Raw genomic sequence first — 25271 nt, 5'->3', positions numbered from 1 at the left:
TCAAATCTGGCCTTGGACACTTATGGGCAACCTTTGTTTGTCTTAATCCACTAGGGAAGGAAATGGCAAACCATTCTAGCATCTTTCCCAAGAAAACCTCATGGACAGTATAGACCCTATAGCAGGGGTCCCCAAACTTTTTACACAGGGGCTAGTTCACTGTCCCTCAGACCGAAGGGCCGGACTATAAAAAAACTATGAACAAATCCCTATGCACACTGCACATATCTTATTTTAAAGTAAAAACAAAACAAAATGGGAACAAATACAATATTTAAAATAAAGAACAAGTAAATTTAAATCCACAAACTGACCAGTATTTCAATGGGAACTATGGGCCTGCTTTTGGCTAAGGAGATGGTCGATGTCAGGTTCCATATTTGTCACTGCTAGCCATAACAAGTGATGGGCCGTCACATCCTGTGGTCCTCTCACTGTCCACCAATGAAAGAGATGCCATGGGGGCTGGATAAATGGCCTTGGGGGGCAGTATGTGGCCCTTGGGGTGTAGTTTGGGGAACCCCTGCCAGGATAGGGTCATGAAGGGTCTGATACAACTGAATGATAGCAAATAGACCAGTACAGTTAACCACAAAGTACAAAGAAAAATAATATATAAAAAGACTGGCAAAAAAGGGACAGGGTCAGGTTGTGATGAGCTTTACATAGGAGCTTCTATCTTATTCTAGAACTCATAGTGAACCACTGGAGTTTGAAGGGTAGAGGGAGGGCAACACTGCCAGCCCTCTGTTTTACCTAACCCTGCCCACCGTCCTCCCCACCCCAAAGTGGACTTACTCTTATTTCATGTAGATAATTCTTGTTAATTCACAGTTTTCATTCAGATTTGTAGGAGACCTGGTCTGACTCCCTACTCTGACGTTTCTTAGCTGAATGACTATGGGCAAGTGAGTGATGGCAACTCTTGTCCCTACATGGACTTCTTTAAAATAGGTAAGATACTTTCACCTCCCTTCCTTTGCTGACACTAGAATTCAATTTTTTCTATCTGTAAAATAGAGGTAATACTTGTATAACCTACCTTAAAGGATGGTTGTGAGGAAGATACTTGGTAAATATCAAAGCACAACAATCCTATTAATCATTGTTATTATTGTTTGCCTCTATATATTTGTTTTTTAAACCCTTATCTTCCATCTTAGAATCTTCTAAGTATCAGTTCCAAGGCAGAACAGTAGTTAAGGGTAGGCAAATTGGGATTAAGTGACTTGCCCAGGGTCACACAGCTAGGAAGTTTTTAAGGCCAGCTTTGAACTCAGGACCTCCCATCTCTAGGGCTGGCCCTCTATCCGCTGAGCCACCTAGTTGCTCTCTAGTCCTCTTTTTACAGCTCCAATCCTACCTTCTAAAAGAAGCCCTTTTCAGTCCTCTTTAATGTTGCTGCCTGCCTTCTGATTTTATCTCCAATTTATTCTGTCTCTATAGCTTATTTGTACATAGATGTTCACATGTTGTCTCCTCATAATTCAGGAGCTCCTTGAGGGCAGGGACTGCCTTTCTCTGTATCTCTAGTGCTTGGCACAGAGTCAGAAAACAGTGTGATCCCAACTCTGGCAGCTCACTGCCTAGAGAAGGCAGTACCCTCTTTGGGTACTTCCACGAACCTCCTCTGGGCTCAGTTTCTTCACTTGTAAAATGAGGGAGTTGGCCCAGGTGACCCTCCAGCTGTGAATCTATGATCTTGTACACCAACATGCTAAATTCAGAGTCTATATAATTGAGGAAATCTGTGAAGCCTCCTAGCCTGGGCCTTACATTTTAAGAAAGATTTAGGGAGAGAGAAAGCAGGAAAAAGGACCTTCCAGAGATGAGATCATTCAGTCTGCCTCGCTGAGAATGAAGAAGTCTGAGCTAGGAGGGTGGGGAAATAGAGTTTGAACATCTGAAGGGGGACTGTGGCTTTTTGAAGTTATTGAAGGCAAATTTGGTCCTTGCCTGAGTTTCTGTGTAGCCAAGATGCTCTCACCTCCCCTTCTCTCCTTCACCCACACCCACAGGCTCCCTTGTATTGTAGGAGGGTGCCTAGGACCTGGCATATTTTTGTAGTGGGAGCAGAGTCTTTAGGCTCTTCCAGGAGGGGCCTGCTATTATACTGTCATGCCTGCTCCTTAGCTGCATCCCTGGGTCTTTTTATATTGAGGATTAAAAACATACATATAAGTGTGTATATAAATAGTGCACGTCCTAGTCCAACAAGGTACAATTTTCTCTTCTTTGCCGTCTACCTGACAGTTTGGAAAGTTCTCCCTCTCACTTCTCCACCTCTTAATCTTCCCCCAGGTCCCACCCACCGCCAGGGCTGTTCTGCAGAAGGCAGTGGCCTCTTGAAGTTCAGACATTAATTACCCCGTTAGAATATTTTTCAAAATTACATGGTATGGCCCCAGGAGATAAGAGGAATGAGGAGGAGGTGTAGGGGGAGAAGGGCGGGAAAGCTAAATCTGCCCTCACACTACAGTGGAGGCTGGGGCTCTGTGGGTGGTGGGGAAAAGAAAGACACCCACAGAGGAACACCCCATGATGGCTCCTCTCCTCCACCACTGAGAAGGGAGTGATGGGAAAGGAAATTCCTTACTAAGGTTCCTAGTGATTCCCCTAAGTCCCTGCATCTGAGAAGGTGACAAAGGGGAGAAATATTTTCCTTTTTTCCTTTAATTTGAGAGGCTGGGACAAATCTAGAAGGATAACCTTCACATTCATATGTTAACTATTGTTTTCTCAGTAGGCAATAGATAAAATGAGGATGCCCCCACCCCTTTGAAAAGAAAACAAACCACTCACTGTAATTAGGGGACCGATGGGGTCTGGGATCTCACCAAGAATTGGATCTGCTGGAGTGTTTGTGTTACTATTGTTCAGTAGGGTTTAACAGTTCTTTCCAACTTAAAACGAGACAGAGACACAGAGAAAGTGACAGAGAGACAGAGTAACAGAGGAAGAAATATTGGGAGTGTGCCACATTAAGGAAAAATGCTTCAATATATGTGTTCTTGCAAAGTTAAGTTGGTCCAAACATAAGCCAACCCTCTCACCAGACAAATAAGGACTGTCTGTCTCTCTCTCTCTCACACAAATACACTTTTACCTCCAATGTGATATTTCAAAGCATGGGGCTTTTTGTCTGGGCACTGAGATGTTGTTATGAAACCTCTCTAAATAATCTGTTTGGAAACTTCAAGTTTTCTGTTTAAATGTTATTTGAAAACAGATTGTTCTGAAACAAATACTAGTCCTTTTAGAAAACAGTTTCTGGCATAAGTGGATATTTTTGTAACTTCAAATTTCTTTTTTCTTTTTTATCAGAAGCAAGTTAGTATCTTGATCCTATTAGAGCTGTTGCTAAGAGGATCATTTGTTAAAAATATCAGTTTGCTACAGATCTAGATAAGGAAATTGAAAAGTTAAGGTGGGTGTAAGAGAGGTAGAGATTTCAGTTCTCTTCCTGAAAAGGTACATTCAAAGAGAAATGTCTAATTGGAAAAAAGACAGTTGCAGAGGTTTCATACAGACTGGTAGCATTATAGCAAAATATGTATAAATTCTTTCTTTTGACTTTTGCTACACGAAAAAAGAAAGATCTCTGAAGGGCTACATATCACAAGGCTTTGAAAGAAAGCAACATCAGGGATGATTTCTAAGTTGACAAAGTAACAATAGCAGCTGCAAGGCAATAATATAAGGGCTTTTGATGCCAAGCTACACTGAAGCTCCAGAAATATGATCAAAGGCATTTGACTCTTGTCAAAACAGAATTTGCAAAGGAAATTCTAGTTGAAGTCTCTCTATAAGATTAAAATGGGAGCAACAGAGAAGGATTCATAAAAAAATTGTATCTTAGACTGCTTTGGGGGAAACTTCCTCCATAGGACCATTTTATCACATAATGTTTATACTTACCTGTTTTAATAAATGGTTATACTTTTTTGGTGTATTTTTAAATGGGAGAAATAACCATAGAAATATGCTTATTTTTATATTTTATGTATGTAATAAATAAATATATATTGATAGAAATAGAAATAACCATGCTAATCACTTTGGTAACTATGCCTATTGTTCTTTTGTTCTTTTTCTAGCTACGGGGAATCAGAAGCAAGCTTATAAGCAGGTAAAATTCAGTACTAGACTGAACCTGAGCTTATGCTTCATCATTGTTTGCTTCCTTATGCTCCTTATACTGAAGGAATATAAGCCATGAATCTCTACTAACACAGGTATCCTCTGGCACTCTCCGCGCACCACAGTGATAAAAGGAAGAATTAATTCAATATCAGCATTTCTGTATCTCTCAGCATCTCTACCAATCTCTCTCTACAAGCCCTCCTCCAGCTCTCACCACAATGCCCATCAACTTATTATAAGTTCTGGGACTGTTGAACCTTCTCACTACCAAGGCTGTTTCTCACATTCATCAAACCTCTAGTATAGTATACTACAGCTTCTCTTGTTCCTGGCACTCCTGAATACCCTGGTGGAAATGTTGGCAGAATCAACTGACAAGGGGAGTGCTGACAGCTGTGGTGGGAACTATACTGTGAATGGAAGCACCTGTGTTCCTCTCCGCCTTCTGGTCCCCACACAAGGAATCCCTTGATTCCTAGGGCTTAAAGATTGGTTGGTCAGGACCAGAGATGTCCAACACACTTCTGAGTGCAGCCCAAACCAGATTAAAATGGAATTGGGAAATATTTAACAAAAATTAAAAAATAAAATTGAACATAGATAATGTTAATATGTAGTTTTCTAGTGTGTAGTGTGTAGTTTTCTATGTGGCTGGCAGAGATCCTTATGTTACATCTAGTGGCCACCATTTCTATCAAAGAGCATTTAGAGATAAGTTGGGAGGAGGAAAAGGAGAACATTTATAACTATCTTTGTGGTCTTCTAGAGCCCTTTCCTCAAAACAATCCTGTGAAGAAGGTGGTCCAAAAAGTATAAAATGATTAGCCTTTTACAGTTGTGCAAAACTGAGGATCAGAGATATTAAATAGCCTACATAGGGTCAATCAGCTTGTAAGCAGTAGAGCCTGGACTCTGGCCCTGGGCTTCAAGTCCAAGACTCCAAATAGTGTTGTTGAGTTTTTTCAATCGTATCTGGCTCTCTCTAACCCCATTTGGCAAAAATACTGAGGTGGTTTGTCATTTTCTTTTCCAGTTCATTTGACAGATGAGACAACTGAGGCAACAGTGTTAAGTGACTTGCATAGGGTCACACAGTTAGTAAGTGTATGAGGCCAGATTTGAACTTGGGAAGATGAGTCTTCTTGACTCCAGGTCCAGAGCTGTATCCACTGCACCACCCAGCTTTCTCTCCAAGTATAATGTATTGAATCAAAGCTATAAACACATGGGATTTGTCAGCATTCCTATGATGATCTCTTATTATCACCAGTGACAAAAGAATCCCTACATTTGGTCTCTAATGATTCATCACCAGATGAAAGGAGTCCAGGAAGGCTTGTTCAGCTGATGGACATGGTGGACCACACTGCAGTCCGTGGGGTGGAAGTCAAAGCTCTAACATGGCTGTTTGGAATTTTAGGAGAAGGGTCTACCTTAGTTCTCTAAGTTCACTAAGCATGAGGGCAGCCCCTTTCAAGGCTCTTCTCTGCAAGGTGTCTCCTAAGCCATGGGGAAAATATAAGATTCCCTGATAGCCTAAACCTGAGAGAGAGCTTTGATCGACACTAAGGAGGTGAAGGGAGAAAAGGAAGATGTATGCTCACCAAAAGTGTTACCAGGGGCAGCTAGTTGGCTCAGTGGATAGAGCTAGGTCAAGAGATGGGAAGCTCTGGGTTCAAATCTGGTTTCAGATACTTCCTAACTAGTGCCCTTAGGCAAGTCACTTGATCCCAGGTGCCTAGCCCTTATTCTTCTTCTGCCTGGGAATATTTAGTATCAATTCTAAGACAGAAGGTAAGGTTTTTTTGTTTGTTTTTTTTTAAGTGTTAGCTACTATCATGAGGGAGAACCAGTGTAGAATCCAAATGGAAGAGGGATATCACTTCTCAGCCTTTTGGCTAAGATCAAGTGTAGTATCAAATGGAAGATAGATGGCTTGATAGATGGCTTGGTCTCCTAGATGTTCTGATTTGGGGGTGATACTATGCTTTTTGAATCAAGCCTTAGAAAAATCTTCCGAGTCTCCTTAATGCAATGCAAATTAGATGATGCAATTAAATCCAGCCAACATGCATCAAATACCTGTTCTTTCCAAGACACAATGCTAAATGCTGGGGATACAAAGGCAAAAACAACTACCCTCAAGGAGTTTACGTTCTAATGGAAGCTCTAATGCGTACATAAATAAATCCAAAGTAATGCTAGGAATGAGTGAATAACTGGGAAAGAAGAAGGGAGTACATTCCCAGGACAGGGGAAGTCTCTATAAAGGCATAGTGATGGAGTCGGAGGTAGAAACAGAATGCTAAGCACAGGAAAGACCGAGTGCACGAAGAGTCCCCACTGCCAAGATCATGACATGAAGCTTGACGGGAAGGTCACTGACTTAGGACGCTAGCATATAAATCTTGAACAGGTACTGCAGAGAGACAATAAGCGAACCCAAACTTGTATAGGAGGAAGTGGGAAGGCAGGCAGGATTACATTTGGGAATTATACAGAGCTTTTAGCCTCTCCCTGTCACAAACACCCATCCCCAATGTTCTCTCAATGATACTTTTTAGCAGGAAAGCAAAGATTATCACAGTATTCAAAGGCTCCAAACTTGGGGGATCTAAAATTACAATGCAGAGATGCTCATATGAGCATGCTGAAATATGTTGTCAGTGGTGAGTTGTGTGTAAGATGTCACATAAGGAAATGACTTCAAGGATACATGATGAAGAAGGATGTAGGCTAGTGATGTAGAGGGAGTGAAAGATAATAGATGAATAGCTCAGGTATTTCATTGGCACACACATGTTAAAAGACCCAAAGGAAGGTCTGAAGCACACTTTTCAATTGTGTCCAACTCTTCATGACCCCATTTGAGGTTTCTTGGTAAAGATACCAGAGGGCTTTGCCATGCCTTTCTCTAGCTAATTTTTACAATTGAGGAAACTAAGGGAGAGTTAAGTGACTTGCCCCGAGTCACACAGCAAGTATCTGAGGCCAGATTTGAACTTGGGAAGATGAGTCTTCCTGACTCCAAACCCTCTTCTTTCTGCTTCCAGACACAAATCCTTCATTCTAAATTAGCTCACTTGTTTTACACAAGCTCCACAAGGAATGGTCTAGTTACTCAAACTATCTAAACAATTCCCTGGTTGACTGACGTCTAGCCCTGATTCACCCCTAGTTCATTCATGCCTTTGGTTGATTATTTTCAGCTGACAAAGGTAATAGGCTGTATATAACATCTTGTCACTTTAAGTGGGATGAGGGTGGCTTAAGTTATCCCATCATCCTTCTACTCTTCAGTGGAAGGTCCTATGTAATATTTTCCTTATCAACCTTCAAGCCATTCCTTCTGTTCTAGTTAGACCAGTCTTCTTACTATCCCATAGACAAACTGTACTCATCTCTTCCTTTGTAAAACATATGCTTATATTACTTCCCTCTCCTCTCTTTTCCACTTTTCCAATTCCTATCTATCCTTAAAGGCTGAATGTAGAATCTCATCTCTTCTATGAAACATTTACTAAATATCCCAGGCTACACTGATTTTTCTCTACTCTAACTTCTCATAAAGACTTAGTTTCATCTTGCATCCCCAATTAGACTCTAAGTTCTTTGAAGGTAGGAACTTCATCTTATGATATTTTATTTTATTTTATTTTTGGCTGTATGATGAGATTTTTCAGCAGAATAATAACATTAAACATTTTTTTCCAAATAAAATAATTCTATCCTTAGTGATATTTACTAGATCATAAGAGGGAGAGAAATAAGTAAGTATGATCCTTTTCCTAAAGGATCTTAAGTCTTGGGAGACACGGCATAAAAGCAATATGTACAGTAAAAAGTTAAAAATAAAAGGCTGGAAACAACACTAGTGATTGCTGATTCCTTAGTGCCTTAAAATTTGCAAAGTTCTTTATATTTACACTTCAGTTGACAGCAACTTTAAGGTAGGCTCTACAGCTGTTATTATTGTTGTTCAGTTGTGTCTGACTATTTTTGATCACATGGACCACTGCTAGCAATGGGATTTTCCTGGCAAGGATACTGAAGTGGTTTGCCATGTCCTTCTCCAGGGGATCCAATGGATTCTTTTGTCAGGCAATCAGGGGTTAAGTGACTTGACCAGGGTTACATAGCTAGGAAGTGTCTGAGACTGTGTTTGAACTCAGATCTCCCTAACTCCAGACCCAGAATTCAATCTGCTGCCTCCTACAGTGATTATTATTGCCATACAAAGAGATGATTTATATATAAAAAAGTGACTATAGATGACTATAAAAGCTAACTGATTGCTGGGGTAGTCAAAGGAAGCTTTCTAAACGTCTTGAAGGAATAGGTGGGATGGGTAGACTGGAAGATAAAGACATTATACAGGAGAATGATGCAAACCAAGACTAAAGGGGAAGAGGGGAAGAGCTATCAGTGACTGTAGGAGAAGGGTAGAAGGTCAGAGGTAGGTTAGCCTTAATCAGGAGTCCTTTTTTGGTGCCATGGAACACTAAGAGTGTGGTGAAGCTTAGGGATCTCTCTCTCTCTTTTGTAAAACAATGTTTTTTAAAATATAATGTCCAAGCTTGTCCCCAAGCAAAGAATATGAGGATGTAGAGCCTTCTCTTTGAAATAGAGGGGGAACTATGGACGTGGAATACTACATATATTGTTTTCTTTTAACTTTTTGCATTCTGGCTTCCAGTATCATCATTTAAGGAAAAGTATTAGGGATATCTTATTGGAATAATGTTTTGGGTTTAAAAAATTCATAACTGAAGGAAATGCTAAATTTCAGTTGGCCTAATGGCCATGAATTCCAAGCAGGAGCTGAGATTTTATTCCATTGACAAAGAAATCAAATAGTCATTGGGAGACCCATGATCCAATCCCACCCTTGACTTTCCATGCCTTTACTAGTTATTTCATAAGCAACAAAAATCCTAGAGTAGTTGATTTCAAGCTGGCAAAGGAAAAGTCTAGTGGGATCTTCCTCAGTCCTCTAGGGAGGAAGCATGGTCTGGCAAGGAAGAGATAAGGGGGTGGGAGAATTAGACTTTGTCTAGCTTAATATCTACTTTGGGGGAAAAGTTTCTCAGGCTGCCAATGCCTCAGTGTCTCCATCTTGAGACTAAAGGTGGCACTGGCAGGTGAACGTGGTCCTAGTCCCATATCCCTGAGAAAAAGTAGCCAAACAACTATAGGGAGCACAATGAGAAAGAGTTCTGAAAATGCAAAAGCATCCCTGGAAAAGTCCATCTAAAATATGTTCCTGACTCATCTTTCTGCCCAGTGAAATACCAGAGGATCCCCACCCACACCCACTTCATTTTACCCTTTCCCAAGGTCAGATTTCCCCTAGAGCCAAAACAATGTCGGCAGTTGGACTGAGTGCAAGCCAAAGGGGAAAAAATGTGGCTCACTCATTGTTGCAAGGAGCAATTTCCCTTCCTGAGAGACTCTGCCTCCTTGACCTCTATGTTATCCTTCTCATTAGCCAGAAGCATTCGTTCTTCTCTGATCAGCCCACCCAGTTCTTCTTAAGTGGGCTCCCATCCCCACCCACAGTGGTACTGTTCTACCACATGCTTTTTCTTGGGAGCCAGACTGAGGGATTGATGTGCTAATAGATTTCTTAGAGAGATGAGGAGAGGACCAGAGAGAAGAGGGGAGGAGACAAAAAAAAAAAAAAACTGAAGAGAAGAGAAAAAAAGAGGATAAAGAGGAGAGGAGAGGTCAGAAAAGGAGAAGAGAGACAGGAAACCAGAGGAGATGGCAGGACAGGACAGGGAAGATGAGAGAAGAAACGATAAAGGAAGGTTCTACTGGGAAGGGGTAGAGAGATGTTTCTGATCCAAAGCAGAATTCCCCAGCCCCTTTTCCTCTTATTCACTTAGTCCCTGACCTTTGGTGGTAGTTGCCAGAACTCTGTAGGAGGCAGAGGAAGAGAGATTATAAGGACAGAGAGACTGGGAGGAGAGGGACAGAGAGAGAGGAGGAGTTTGTCATGTTAGGATGAAATAGTCACAAGGGATGAGGAGAAAAAGAAAAGTTGAATGAGGAGGTAGAAGGAGAGAAGAGCGATTGAAAGAGAAAAGAAGGAAGGAGGAGATGAAGGGTGGAAAGACACTTACATTTTTCCTTGATTTGACCACCTTTTTATCAAATGTGTTCAAGAATGGAGAAGGGGTAGGACTAGTCTGTCCAAGTCTTAAAGAAGCCTCCAAGAAGTAGTAACAGGAAAGAATAACAATCATGAGTGAGGAGAGGCAACGCCATGCAAGGCGTGTCAGAATAGACAAGAACTATAAGGGCAGCCATGGGGGGGCCACCCCCAGATTGAAAGATGACCCTTAATTCAGATCCCATTAATTTAGAATTCATGAGAGCTAGGCCATGTCCAGTTGCGGCTGACCTTTGCATTCTGGATGAAAAAAGAATTTGCCAAGCAAATGAATAGTGTGAATTTGGTTGCTGGGAGGCTTGTTTTTAGGCTACTTAAGAGAGCCAATCATTTTCAAGTGCTTTAAAAACAATGTTAGCTGTACTCCTTTGTATTTTCAAAAAATGAATAGGCAATTAATTACTAGTGGTTCTTCTTTTTTTCACTAACACAGGACTCCAGGCTTGTAAACTTTGTAAATCACTTCTCTCTGTGACAGAGAGAAATTGCATTTTCTTCAAGGCCCAGGCCAAAGAGTACCAGCCAGAGAATTAGGAGACTTGTGGGTTCTGGTCTCAGCTTGGCCACTTAATAGATATATGACCTTGAGCAAGTCAACTAACCTAGCTGGGTCTCAGTTTATCTTTAAGATGGGAGTTGAACTAGAACTTCGCTAAAGGTCCAGCTATAAAACATTGGAAATTTAGAATTCAGACGTCACAGTCTCAGATTTTCTTCTCAAATGGTTTCATGTAGTGAGATTTGACTATGTTAGGATATAACTGACAGAAGAAGTGCTACTCAGGGAACATGGTAGGAAAAATCTGTTTTAGGATCAGTTTAAACCAACAGATCTCAGCAACTAATATAACCAAACTGCAGGCTGAATTCATTCCAGGGCCCTTCCTGGGAATGGGTCAAATGATCACAGCACCTTGGCAGATCATGCAGAGCTGGAAGGAGCCCAAGAGATCATTTAGTCATCCCTGAGACCACGTTCCAGATAGAGAAACTGAGGCTCAGAGGGGGAAAAAAAAGATACAATTAAGTATATGGCAGAGTGAGGATTCAAAGCCACATCTAGAAAGTTTCTTTCTTTCTTTAAACCTTTACTTTGTCTTAAGAGAGAAGGGCAAGGGCTAGGCAAATGGGTTTAAGTGACTTGCCCAGGGTCATACAGCTCAGAAAAGGACCTGAGGGGACATTTGAACCCAGGCCCTCCCAACTCCAGACCTGGCACTTTATCCACTGTGCCACTAGCTGCCTCAGCAATCTTAAACTGCTTTTTACCTTGCCTCAGTTTGTTTCCTCAGATGCTGGCTCCTGTTTTCTTTCTACCTTTTTTCTTGTTACTGACTTAATTAAAAACAAAACAGATCCTGTTCCACTGCCCCATTCCCCCCAAAGAGAGAAATCTATACAGATGAGGGTGAAACTCAGTCATGAACACCTCTCCCACTCAGACACACATACATCTTGCTGTGGACTCCAAGGCAATCTTCATTTTCTAGCCTACTGGCTGGGCAGTGTCCCTGAAGCCCAGACCTTCAGCCCCTGCCAAGAACGGATCAACACAAGTCTCTTTTCATTACCAGAGATGATCCCATCACTCATCGTGACCCAAATCTGGGAGGACTGGGACAGTCCTACCTGATCTCACATCACTTGGAATAAACAGGCTGGCTGGGAAGATGCCGTGTCAGGGACCATATACTTGAGCAGCTGACAGGGGCTCTTTCATCCCCTCAGCTGGGTCTCATCACAGGAAAGCCACCTGTCATTTCTTCCTGCAGACTATGGGCAGAGACATAAAAAGGAAACTCGGGGGAGACACAGCCAGAGCTCATCATTTGGAGTTTGGAGGAAAAATGGCAATGTCTCAGTGAGATAAACCTTGAACCCTATTTCCTCTTTGTTTGAGTGATTCACCTTTTGCTTGGCAAACATACTCATGGATGGCTCCCTACCACCTCTTCTACCAAGTCTGAACATGTAGGCTCAGCATTGAAAGCCCTCTCCAATGTGGACTCATCATCATATCTTCCAGCTACCTAGCATGCCTTCTGTAGAATCACAGAATTTTAGACCTGCAAGGGACTTGAGTCGCCATCTACCTTAGTTCAGACCTGACTGAGAATTCTCTCTATAACAGATCCAATAAGTGGTCATCCACCTAATGCTTAAAGAGCTCCAGTGAGAAGGGAACCCTCTAATCTTCTGAAGCAGCCCATTTCACCTTTGGATAGCTCTAATTGTTAGTGAGTTTTTCATTATAGACAATCTAAATTTGTCTCTGCAGCTATTGCTGTAACAACTATTGGTTCTGCCCTCTGGGGATAAGTGGAGCAATCCTTCTTCCTTGTGACAGTCCTTCCAATACCTGAAGACAGCTATCCTGTTCCCCTAGGTGTTCTCCAGGGTAAAGATCCTCAAGTTCTTCAATGAATCCTCAGATGGCATGAATTCTATAACTTTTACTGTTCTGGGCCCTTTTGGCTACTCTTCCATTTCTTGATGTCCCTCCCCAAATGTGGAGCCATCTTGTTCTTGAAGTATCCTTATTGCACTGTCTACTCTTTATTGTATATAGTCTTATTAATTTATTGTTTCATGAGTTTGTCTTCTTTTCCTGACTACTTCACTCACTCTTTATGGGGAGGGTCCTTATCCCATGTGTGGAATGTGCTGAGGAGCAAGGGTCCAGGACGCTAGCTCAAGGGGGTTGTGGACTTGAACTTGGTAGGACTCATGCTCTTCATTTAGGAAATGAATTTTGAGCTGAACCTCCCTTCCTTCTTTGGGGAATTATCCTTGGAAGATCACCCTGGCCCTGTTGCCACTTCCTCTGATTGGTCAACTCCTCTCAAAGCTTCCATTTTTAAGGAAAGCGATCAGGTCAGCCACATTCATGACATTTCTCTCTGACTCTGCTCTTGACTCTCTTGTTTCTCCACCAATGCCACCTAAGGGAGGCACTTTCTCCTCCCCATTCCCAGTGTCTTTCAGCTTCCTTGTATGCAGTGTCTTCCTCCATTAGCAGGAAATGTCCTGGATATCAAGGAGTACCTTTTCCCCTGTATTTGCTTTCCCCAGTGCTTAATACAGTATCTGGAACATAGTAGGTAGTTAATAAATGCTTGTTAGTTGATAGACTGCACTCTAGAGTGCCTAATACAGTGCTGGGTCCATCTTTTCTTTTCTGAGTCCTGTCCTACTTTTCTTTCTAGTCCCTTCCTCATCCAGGCTTGTAGTCTTTTCCCTCTAAGAGGTGCAGTGGAGAGAGGGAAGGGATAGGAGAACTGATTTCCAATTTGGCCATGTGACCTGGGGCAACTCCTTTAATCATTCAGCTTCCCAGGTAGCCCTCAAAGACTCAAGAACATTGCACAGAAGGTACTGACTTGCACTGATGGAAGGAATAGTCTCATCAGGGAGTGGTCAGCAACTAATTATGGATAGCCAAAGTAATGAATGTGTGTGTAAATGACTGGTGCAAGGAAGATGAACAATAATGAGGCTCTTGCTCTCAAGGAGCTTATAATTGAATAGGAGGAATTAACAAATAAATGTAATGCAAGTTCAAAGGTGAAAGGATGGAGGGGAGATATGAAATACTCTAGGAAGATTCAAGGAGGGAGAAATCACCATTAGCTGAGGAAAAGGTGAGATGAGTAGCTGGGAAGTCCTTCTGGAAGAGCACAAGATGATAAATTTAGAGGGAGAAGGGATCTCCAACTCCGTCTCTAATAACACAGTCACAGTACTAGAGTTCCTGGTTCTGACTCCAAAGGCCTGGACTGAGAGGTGGGATGCCAAATCCTAGTGACCGACACTGCTCATCGGTGGTACTGGTTGATATGTGCAGGCTTGTGGCTGGAGACGGCCCTTTCGTGAGGATGGCTCTCCATGGTTTCCCTTACAACTTCCCCATGGCTAGAGTGTATCAGAGGTAGCCTTGACAATATTGGGAGGGATGCTAGAAGTCTGTCTTTTTGGCTTTGTTATTCCTTCACTGGCCAAATTGTTCTCTCTCAGGGACATTACAATTCGGTTGGGAAGAAAGACAAGATGACATGCATATCAGTGCTAAATTCACACAGACTCCTGATGCTTTAGTTGTTCAGAGAAGAGATACCACGAGGCACTATAGCAGTCAGAGTGGGAAAGGCAGGGCTGAAGACTGACATTATCCCTCCCTTCAGGGAACTGACAGTTGGATAGAAGGGATAAGACATATCCACAAATACCTACAGCACCAGGTAGCATGTTATTAGTTGTTAAATGAAGAGTACAGAAAATAATGGCCTAGAATAATAGAAGCTAGGGGGAAAGAGAGCTCAGTGCAGAATGGTACTGGTCAGAAAAAAAATCATGGCAGAGATAGGACTTCCCTGGCCCTTCAAATATGCTCAAGACTTCTACAGGCAGAGGTGGGAAGGGCATTCCATGCTTAACGAAAGATACAAAAATCCAGAGGAGAGAGAGCACAAGGTACTGATGAAGAGACAGTGAAGAGTCTAGTCCTGTCTAGACAAGGTTGTTGGAAATCTGCAATACATTTTACCTATCCTGTGTTTCTCTACTGCCCTTTGGGTTACCTATTATTTTGACTCTTCAAAGGTAATGATATCCCAAGATTTGCTACATAGCATCACTGTGCTAAAAAAGATGAATAGTAGTGCTGGGAAATATCTGGGGATTATCAAAGGAACTGAATAACTTTCCAAATGCAATCCAGTCTGCTCTATTCCTTCATAATAATAATTCTGGGCACAATATGCTCATAGATTGTTCAATGGATCTCTGTTGAGTAATCATGAATCTCATTAAGAAGTCCCTGTTGATACTGGAGGGGATGTGGCAAAATCGGGACACTGATGCATTGCTGGTGGAGCTGTGAACTGATCCAGCCATTCTGGAGGGTAATTTGGAATTATGCCCAAAGGGTTATAAAACTATGCATACCCTTTGATCCAGTAATACCACTACTAAGTCTGGACTTGGTTTTATAAGATGACTCACTTACAAAAATGAACAATATTGGGGAAAAATTAAATTAAAAGAAGGAAGGCCCTGTCAGACAGGGGCAGCCAAGTAGCACGGTGGATTGAGAGCCAGGCCTAGAGATGGGAAATCCTGGGTTGACATCCTTCCTTCTTGTATAATCCTAGGCAAGTCACTTGACCCCCATTGCCAAGCTGGCACCACTCTTCTGACTTGGAACCAAAACTTAGTACCACTTCTAAGACATAAAGTAAGGGTTAAAAAAAAAAGTAAAAGCAGTCCTGTTACGTTTTGGGGCTTGATGAAAACAGCATAATACTATTTAAAAATAGGAACTTTTGGAGAATATTACCATCTATAGGAAATTTATTTTTCCATATGGACCTTGTTCAGGATATCTGCTATGAGAGTGGAGAACATATTTGGTGGGCATACATCCTTTAAAAAATTTAAATTTAGTTTAACATTTTTATTTTAATAACAAATTTCCACATAAGTTTTCTGAAGTTATATGATCTAAATTGTCTTCCTCCCTTGTTCCCTCCCCAGTCCTGGAGCTGGTAAGCCATTAAACCTGGATTATACATGTATTATGACACAAAACATATTTCTACATTATTCATTTTTGTAAGTGAATGATCTTATAAAACCTAAACCCCAAGTCATATACCCCAATAAACAAGTGATAAATCATGTGTTTTCATCTGTATTCCTGTTCCTAAAGTTCTTTCTCTGGAGGTGAATAGCTTTCTTTTTCATAAGTCCCTCAGAATTGTTCCAGATCATTGTATTGTTGTTACTCTATCACATTGGATCATTCCTCAATATTGCTGTTACTGTACACAATGTTTTCCTGGCGCTGCTTGTTTCACTCTGCTTCAGTTGACGTAGGTCTTTCCAGTTTTTTCTAGAATTATCCTGCTCATCGTTTCTTATAGCAAAATAGTATTCTATCACCATCATATGCCACAATTTGTTCAGCCATTCTCCAATTGATGGACATCCCCTCAATTTCCAGTTTTTCACCATCACAAAGAGTAGCTATGAATACTTTTGTATAAGCAGGTCCTTTTTCCATTAAAAAAAAAATCTCTTTGGGATACAGACCTAGTAGTGATATAACTCGATCAAAGGATATATACATTGTTTTTATAGCCCTTTGGGCATAATGCCATATTGCTCTTTAAAATGACTGGATCAGTTCACAACTCCACCAGCAATGCATTAGTGTCCCAATTTTGTCACAACCGTGCCAATATTTATCATTTTCCTTCACTGCCATATTAGCGTATGTGATAGCTGTGAGGTGGTACCTCAGAGTTTTTAAAATTAGCATTTCTCTAATCAAGAAGGATTTAGAACATTTTTTCATATGATTATCGATAACTTTGATTTCTTCATCTGAAAACTGCCTATTTATATCCTTTGACCATTCAATTGGGGAATGACTTGGATTTTTATAAATTTGACTTAGTTCTTAATATATTTGATAAATGAGACCTTTAACAGAGAAATTTGCTATGAATCCCCGCCCCTCCAGTTTGTTGCTTCCCTTCTAATCCTGGCTGCATTATTATACAAACACTTTTAAATTTAATACAATAAAAAGCATTCATTTTATATCTTGTAATGTCCTCTACCTCTTATTTAGTAAAAAATTCTTCCCTTCTCCATAGATCTGGCAGGTAAACTCTTCTAGGTGTCCTGAATTTACTTATTATATCACTCTTTATGTTTAAATCACATACCCACTTTGACCATATCTTGGTATGGGGTGTGAGATATTGATCTAAACGTAATTTTTGCCATACTGTTTTCCAATTTTCCCAACAGTTTTTGTCAGTGAGTTTTTATCCCCAAAGCTGGGATCTTTGGTTTATCAAACACTTAATCTATCCCATTGATCCAATCTTCTAACTCTTAGCCAGTACTGGATTGTTTTAAGGATTACTACCTTATAGTATAGTTTAAGATCTGGTCATGCTTCACATTTTTTTTCATTAGTTCCCTTGATAGTCTTGATCTTTTGTTTTTACAGATGAAATTTGTTGTTATTTTTCTGGTTCTATAAAATAGTTTTTTGGTATTTTAATTGGTATGGTACTGAATTTGTTAATAAATTTGATAAAACGATTATGTATGTGGATGTTTGTCATGTTTTTACATGTATACATATATATATTTTTAAAAATTTTAAGAATTTGTCACCTGAGAGTTTTAAGAATTCATGCCTGGCTCTCTCTCCACTGAGCCACTTAGCTGCATAACACTTCAAAGTTTACAAAATACTTTCCTCATCCTAACTCTGTGAGGGTGGCAATACAAGTACCATCTATGTCTTTAAAATAGGGAAGCTAAACTCAGAGAGATTAAGCACTTTTCCTATTGCCACATAGCTAAGAGTCAGAGCTGGAGCTCAAATCCTGGGTTTCTTTCTCCAGGATCAACATGCTTTCACTTAGAAAATATTGCCTAGAAATAAAGGGTTCTGTGTAGGGATGGAAGGGAACTTAAGAGGCCACTTGGTTCATCTCAGTGTTGGAGTAGGAAGAATTCATCTTCATATCTATGGAGCTGGAAGGGGCCTTAGAAGCCATCGTCCAATTTATCAATGAAAAGATCATTCCAATAGAATACTCTCTGGTGCTTTTCTTCTCAAAGAACAATGCTAGGTAACCCCCAAACCTCTTGGAGAATATACTCTCACTCACACATATGCACACAGATCATCCAAAAAGAAAGAAGAGAACCGAGAGTTTCAGGGCCAACTCTTGTGGTTAGTCACTTGGACACTTGAAGCATGGGACAGAGAGGCAGAGGAAGGATCAGTATCTCTTACCTCCCTGAGGCAGGTGTAAATGGGGCAGACAAGGACACGGAATGGTTCCCCGGTGCTGCTGCGCATGGTGCCAAACACCTCGCAGAGGAAGGTGATGAACCCTAGCCAGCGTTCCACATCTTTGTGCTGCAGTTCCTCTCGCATGGTGAAATCCTTCTGCAAAGAGATAGGAGATAAGGCATCAACCACCTTGGTGCTGGAAGAAGGAGGGAGAAAGGAAAGAAGGGATGAAAAATGAAAACAATGAGGTGTTTATGTGTGTGTGAGAGAGAGACAGAGCCAAAAAAAAATACAGAAAAAGATAGAAAAAGAGAGAGGGGAGAAAGACAGATAGACAGACAGAGAGAGGAGAAGGGCAGAAAACAAGAGAAAAAGAAAGAAAAAAGAGAGAGGGACAAAGTGGAGAAATGAAGCAGATTTCCCTTTAAGGGCCAGTTGAATGGTCTTTGGAAATAATGTAGGGGAAAAATAAAGAGAAAAGGGAAAAAAATTGCATGAATGTGAATATCCCTAGTAACATAGGGAAAAATGAATTTCAGCTACAGAAGAGTCATCCATCAGAAGACAATGCCTTTAATGGATATAACTTAGTTCTTGGTTCATTTATTCATTAATTCATTAATGTATTCATACTTTTTCTTGAAAATGGTCTCTCTCCTTGCCCAGGCTTAATTCAAGAGTTACTAATGGGCCCTAACCCTCTCAGGACTGGCATGGAAACTCTGAGCCATTTGTCTCTGACTATCCCCTGGATCCTGGGGTTCAACATATTGATGCTGAATTTTATGTGGACACCTGATCCACTTATTTCACTGCAGCTCAGAACCACCGAGCTCAAGAGATCTTTCATTCTCAGACTCCCCAATAGCTGGTGTCAGAGGCATTTCATTTTCTTTTTAACCCTTACCTTCTGTCATTGAATCAATACTGTGTCCTGATCCAAGTCATTGGATCAAGTCATTCTGTCATTGAATCAATACTGTGTCCTGATCCAAGTCATTGGATCAAGTCATTCTGTCATTGAATCAATACTGTGTCCTGATCCAAGTCATTGGATCAAGTCATTCTGTCATTGAATCAATACTGTGTCCTGATCCAAGTACTGATCCAAGACAGAGGAGCAGTAAAGGATAGGCAATAGGGGTTAAATGACTTTAACACAGCTAAGAAGAGTCTGAGGTCAGATTTGAACCCAGGACTTTATGTCTCTAGGCCTGGATCACAATCCACAAAATGATCTAGCTGCCCCTGGCCATTTATTCTTTGAAAAGTTTAAATGGATTAACTTTTGCTTTTGTACATTCTCTAGTATACCTGTTTTCCCCAGTGACTACTAAGAAAAACTATTCAATGAGACCAAGACCACCACCATATCTAATGACACACACAACATTCTGTACTCAAGATCTTGAACTCCTCAGCTGAGAGTATGAGGCTGTCTGCTGTGAGGGTGGGCCACTTCTGGAATTAGAGGGCAAGAGGTGGGAGCACAGCCTTATTACTCATTACCTTTCTGACACCCCCTCTCATCTTCCGAGATACTTACGGACACTCACAGACATGTTCCTTTCCCTGACCACTCTCAGATCCCAATAGAATAGAATCTTCTTAGGAGCAGGGATGAAGATTTTTCTTCTCTTGGTAGCCTAACAAAGAAGTTCCTACATTCCTGACCATCTTATTCTCGGAGTCTCTACTCAAGCCATTACCTACATTTCCTTCCCCTGCTCCTGGAATCACCCTGGGCTCTGACTGGCAAGCTTTCACCTTATCTTGCCTGGTCCTGAACCTCTACCTGAGCTCTTCAGTCTCTTTCTCTGTCCCTGTCTCTCTCTTCTATCCTGCCCCCCCCCCCCAGGCCCCCATTCACACATCCTCCCATAGTGATAGACACTGAGGATGTGACAGCTGTGTGCCTCAGATGGAGAGTGAAGTTTGAGGGTTTGGAGAATAGACAGTGTTTGGGTTGAGCAACTGAACAGATGTTGACCAGATTCCCCAAATAGTAAATGGTCAAAGGATATGAATAGGCAGTTTTCAGAAGAAATTCAAGCTATCAATAGATCTGTGAAAAGATGCACTAAATCACTAATGATTAGAGACATGCAAATTCAAACAACTCTGAGGTACTACTCACACCCATTAGACTGGCAAAGTTTACCGAAAAGGCCAATGACTAAATTCTAGAGGGACTATGAAAAATTGGTACAATAATGCATTATTGACGGAACTATGAACTAGTCTAGGCATTCTGGAAATTATGTCCCCAAAACGATATATAACAAACTGTGCACATATGATCCAGTGATATCACTCCTAGGCCTTTACTCCTAAAGAAATCAAAGAAAGAGGAAAAGGATCCAGAGATGCAAAAAATATTTTTAGCAGCTCTTTTTGTGTTGGCAAACAATTGGAAACTGAGGGGGTGGCCATCAACTGAGGAACAGTTGAACAATTATGGTATATGAATCTAATAGAATACTATTGTGCTGAAAGAAATAATGAAGGAGATGGTTTCAGGGAGGAAATTTCTATAAATACCAACACCCAGGTTGAGCATCTTCAGGATGCTCAACAGTGTATCATCATACCAACTTTTGGAACATCACCATCAACTCTTGCAAAACTCCATCCAGAACAACTGCAGCATGGTACATATTCTCCTTCACGAGCAAAATTATATGATTTACTGTATCATAGCTATAATGTATAGTCATAGTGGAAGAGAATTCCCACCACCAGCCAACATAAAAGCAACATTAAAAAAAAAGGAACAAAGGGGGCAGCTAGGTGGCTTAGTGGATTGAGAGTCAGGTCTAGAGACAGAGTTCCAGGGTGCAAATCTGGCCTCAGATACTTCCTAGCTACCTAGTTCCTAGTGACCTTGGGCAAGTCACTTGACTTCATTGCCTACCTCATCACTTTTCTGCCTTGGAACCAGTACTGATTCTAAGATGGAAGGTAAGGGTTGGGGTTTTTTTCCTTCCAAAATGGGAACATAGTACTCACTGATATCTCACTAATTTGCTTCTCTTGAAGCCCTGGAAGCTTGTAATGACCATGTATGACCAGAATTATATTTTAATCTTTCATCATTTTTTATTGGGTCACCAGCATCCCAGTGAGATAAGAGAATGGGTAGCCATCACTATCTCATATCAGAACTGAGGAAACCAAGGTGAATTAACCAGGTTTACATAACAGAGGAGCTAGAAGAACATGAACTCTATCCAAAGCCCCCCACCTTTTCCCAAATCTTATTTTTATGAACATTTTTTCCTTTTGATGTCACCTTTTGAATTTTGAATATATCTCTTTTCTATACAGTGAATCCCTTGTAATGAAGAATGAAAAAGAAGAGAAAAAAGGCAATCCAGGAAAACCAGCCAACACAATCACTACATCTAACATCATATGCAACATTTCACACCCACTTCTGCAAAGCAGGAAGAGGTTACTTTTCTCTTTTCTGGATCATAAAAAGCCTGGTCATTATAATTATGGCATTCCTTTTTTATTTTTAGTTTAAACATACTTGTTTATTATTTGTCACATTAAATTTCCACAAACATTACCATTTCTTTCCTTTCTACTAACTTTGTTGTAATCATTGCATACATTGTTTTCTTGGTTCTGCTTACTACACTTTGTACTAGTTCACAATTGTCTTCCCATGTTTCTCTGAATTCTTCATAGCCTTGTTTCTTACTATGTAGCAATATTCCATTATTTTCATGTACCACAAATTGTTTACCTACTTTGTTTCTAGTTCTTTGCTTCTATTAAAAGTGGTTTTTGCTTTATGTGTGTGTCTTCTTCCCTCCCCTCCTTTTTCCTATTGTTGACCTTGGTCAATCCCTAGCAATGGGATCACTGAGACAAAAAGTATGGACATTCAATGTCCCTTTCCTTTTGTCACGTTGGAATAGGGCTGAAAACTTTTAATGACTGCAATGATGACTTTCTCATGGGCTCCAGGGGTGGGAGACGAAAGCTAATTCTTGTGACAAACGAGGAAGGATTCTTACAAAGGATGGACAGTGGTAGGTCTTATAAGGAGAGATGGAGCATGGTGTTGGCCCCTAGCCCACCAACCGTCCCTCCCCCCAACCACACATATCCAACCCTATGTGTTATCTTTGGCATTCATGTCACAGGTTGCCAATTTCTTCACGAAGACTAAGAAGCTTTGCCCTGTCCAGTGGAAACTGGCTGTTCCTTTTACCTCCAATTCTTCCATAAGCCTTTGTACCTTCTGCCAGCATACAATGCCTGGCTCTAGTTCAGTGGCCAGCCCTCTTCAAGCCAGGTATTTGGCTCTCAGCACTCATGACTCGTAGGCTCTCTCCCAGCAACTCCCTGTGCCTTTCCCCCAAACCCTAAGGCTACCATTTAAACCCCAGTTTCCTGACTAAAAATATTTATTGACGCACTGCTATTTCCTGCAGTGGACCACATCAATAAATGCTGAAAGCCATTCAATGTCTCAGGTTTCTCAAAGCATCCTGGGAAATTCTTTGCTGCTTTGGATAACCACATGAACTCTGGCATGGTGGTATCCATGACCAAGCCAAAACCAGTTGCACGCAGGCAAGGAAAAAACAACATGCTGGGGCACATGGCCACAGCTCCAGCAAACGGATGCTGGAGATGTAAGGGCTTCTTCAAGTGTATATTCCACTGAGTATTTTTAAACATACTAGAGTAGACAGACAACCCTCCTCCCGTCTCCCCCTCCAACTCACCCATGCAAACCCAGTCATTTTCTGGATTTAAAAACAAAACAAAATGCTAGCCTGGAACATTTCACCACTCCAGCTCCAGCCCCTGTAGATCTGTCTTGCTTCTATTCAAGGAGACCATAATGTTGCCATCTCCAACCTTAAGGGGAGAAAGTACACTTTTACTTACTCTGTGCAAAAGGCCTCCTGGTCACAGACATCAAAGGGAGGTAGGAGTGGAAAAGGCCCAGTAGTATTGGGACAAAATGTCTATTTATGTGTTGGGATTTGTCACTTCTTTTTAAAACAGCTTCTTTCTATGTTTCTTTACTGAAAGAAAATGTGAAGCTGTTGGAGATGAAGTCCCAATGTATGACAAACTTCCTGTTGCTGGTACTAATATTGACACCAGGATCAAAGAAATGCTATTGAAATTTAAGGCACCATGAAAGAGTGCCATGTAATAATACATGTATTAAACAGGTTGGTCCTTCTGATCAAGGGAGAACTAAATATGTTATTTATGATGATCTCTTTTAAAAAACCCAAGTCCTTATCTTATATTAATTCTAAGTCAGAAAAGTTGTAAGGGATAGGCAATTGGGGTTAAGTGACTTTCCCAGGGTCACACAGCTAAGAAGTATCTGAGGCAGGATTTGAAACCAAGTCTTCCTGACTCTATGCCCTGCATTCTACCAATTACATCAAGTTGTCTCTCTAACAGATTGGGGCTGGGGATATCAAAGGCAAACTGATTTCTCATGCACAACTTTGTACCTCTGTCTTAGTTGGTCCACATGTAGTTACTGAAGGCCTACTGTGTGCAAGGTGCTCTGTGTCATATTCAAAGAATCAGGAGTCCCCAGAGTGCCTGGATCATATCTCTGCTCAAGAAGCTTTGGTAGAGGGGGCAGCTAGGTAGCTTACTGGATAAGAGAGCCAGACCTGGAGATGGAAGGTCGGGGGTTCAAATCTGGCCTCAGATACTTCCTCTTTGTGTGACCCTGGCAAGTCATTTAACACCCTATTGATTAACCCTTACAGCTCTTCTGCCTTGGAACCTATACACAATACCAATTCTAAGATGAAAGTTAAGGTTTTTTTTTTTTTAAGGAAAAAAAAGCAGCTTTGGTGACTCCCTCAAGAATTAAACTACATATTTCTCCATTTGATATTTAAAGTCTTTTGCTGTATTTCCAAGCCAATTATATATTACTCTACTTCAAACACTGGGATTCAGACAAAGTTTCCTGCTTGCTGCTACAACACAGAGCACTGCATCTTCCTTCTTTGTGCATTTTCCTCAAGTTGGCCCCTCAGGAATGCTGATCTCCCTTCAAGGCTTGGCTGAACTACCATCTCCTCCAAGAAGGCTTTCTTCATTCTCTCTCATTTGTTAGAGCATCTTGTGTTTAATGTTCTATGTGTAAGTTCTTCCCCTACCCCCAGTAAAATGTAAGTAAACACACTGAGGTCAGGGCTACTTTCATTTTACTCTGTTATCTCCAGTTCTAGAACCCCAAAGGCCTTTAATTAATGTTTATTGAATTGAAGTGGTTTAGCTAGCCACTAGATTTCTAGACAGAGGATAAAGGTTTAAGCCTCCCACCTCTGTCACTTAAGAGCTGAGCCTTATTTTCCTAATTTGAAAAATGAAAAGTTGGGCCAGATGATCTCCAAGGTCCCTTCTAGTTCTCAATCCCTTGATCAGATATTTTACAATGCTATATTCTTCTAGGATAAAAAGGTTTTATTTTGTTTTTAGGAAGGAAATGCCTAGGATTTGTTATTGTTGTTGTTGTTACTGTTATTGGGACTTTAAATTCTTTCTTCTGTACTTCAAGAGTTTATGAGTGAGGTACTAGGATGCTGCCTCTTTCATTTGATGGATGAGGAAACCAAAGGTCCTAGTGACTGAATGGTAATGTGTGAATGCCTTTCAAGGCTTCAAAGTGATCATGGATTGCCTGAATGATTTGGCTGCTTATACTGTCTGCTCCTCAATACAACATGTGTGCTACTTCTTTGTACAAAAATGAACATCTATCCGGTCATTCAAGGTCCAGATGAAATTGTACAATTTTCATAAAGTTTTTCTTGACCAATTCAGCCCATAAGGATCTAATATTCTCTGAAAAGGAAAAGGGGCAAAGGGGGAATGTATGCAAGTTCAATATGAGTCAGTCATGAGAGATGACACTCCAGAAAATCAATGTAGTCTTGGGCTGCATTGAGAGGCAAAATGGTTAAGACTAGGAAAGATATGCTCCCACTGGACTCTGTTACATTTAGTTTAGGGTACATAGTAGTGGCAGGGCATTGGCAAGCAAGAGATCATCCAGGGTAGGGGAAACCAAGATAGTAAAAGGTCTTGAATTCATGTCATATGACAATTAGGTGAAGGACCCAA

The 25271-nt window shown here is 40.9% G+C and overlaps 1 protein-coding gene, 1 long non-coding RNA gene and 1 pseudogene across 6 annotated transcripts in view; 2 read left to right on the top strand and 1 right to left on the bottom strand.

The window, feature by feature from the left end:
- The window catches only part of CTIF (cap binding complex dependent translation initiation factor), a 483939-nt gene that overhangs the window by 49311 nt on the left and 409357 nt on the right, over positions 1-25271 (bottom strand). For all 5 annotated transcript variants that reach the window (XR_008917834.1, XM_007486656.3, XM_007486658.3 and 2 more), the window contains one exon: positions 18141-18296. Coding sequence is in view for 4 of the 5 variants with exons in the window: in XM_007486656.3 (XP_007486718.1) it covers positions 18141-18296 (156 nt within the window). In the remaining variant the exon portion in view is untranslated. The remainder of the gene's footprint in view (positions 1-18140; positions 18297-25271) is intronic.
- LOC103095345 (uncharacterized) lies at positions 776-21927 on the top strand. Its single transcript, XR_001628540.2, has 3 exons — positions 776-954; positions 4098-4129; positions 21468-21927. It is a non-coding gene; the product is annotated as an uncharacterized LOC103095345 (long non-coding RNA).
- On the top strand, positions 6022-6157 carry LOC130458681 (U2 spliceosomal RNA; annotated as a pseudogene).

This window comes from Monodelphis domestica, chromosome 3 (genome assembly GCF_027887165.1).
Source record: "Monodelphis domestica isolate mMonDom1 chromosome 3, mMonDom1.pri, whole genome shotgun sequence".
Lineage (NCBI taxonomy): Eukaryota > Metazoa > Chordata > Mammalia > Didelphimorphia > Didelphidae > Monodelphis > Monodelphis domestica.
The sequence above is the reverse complement of the archived record's forward strand: the minus strand, read 5'-3'. Positions and strand labels throughout refer to the sequence as shown.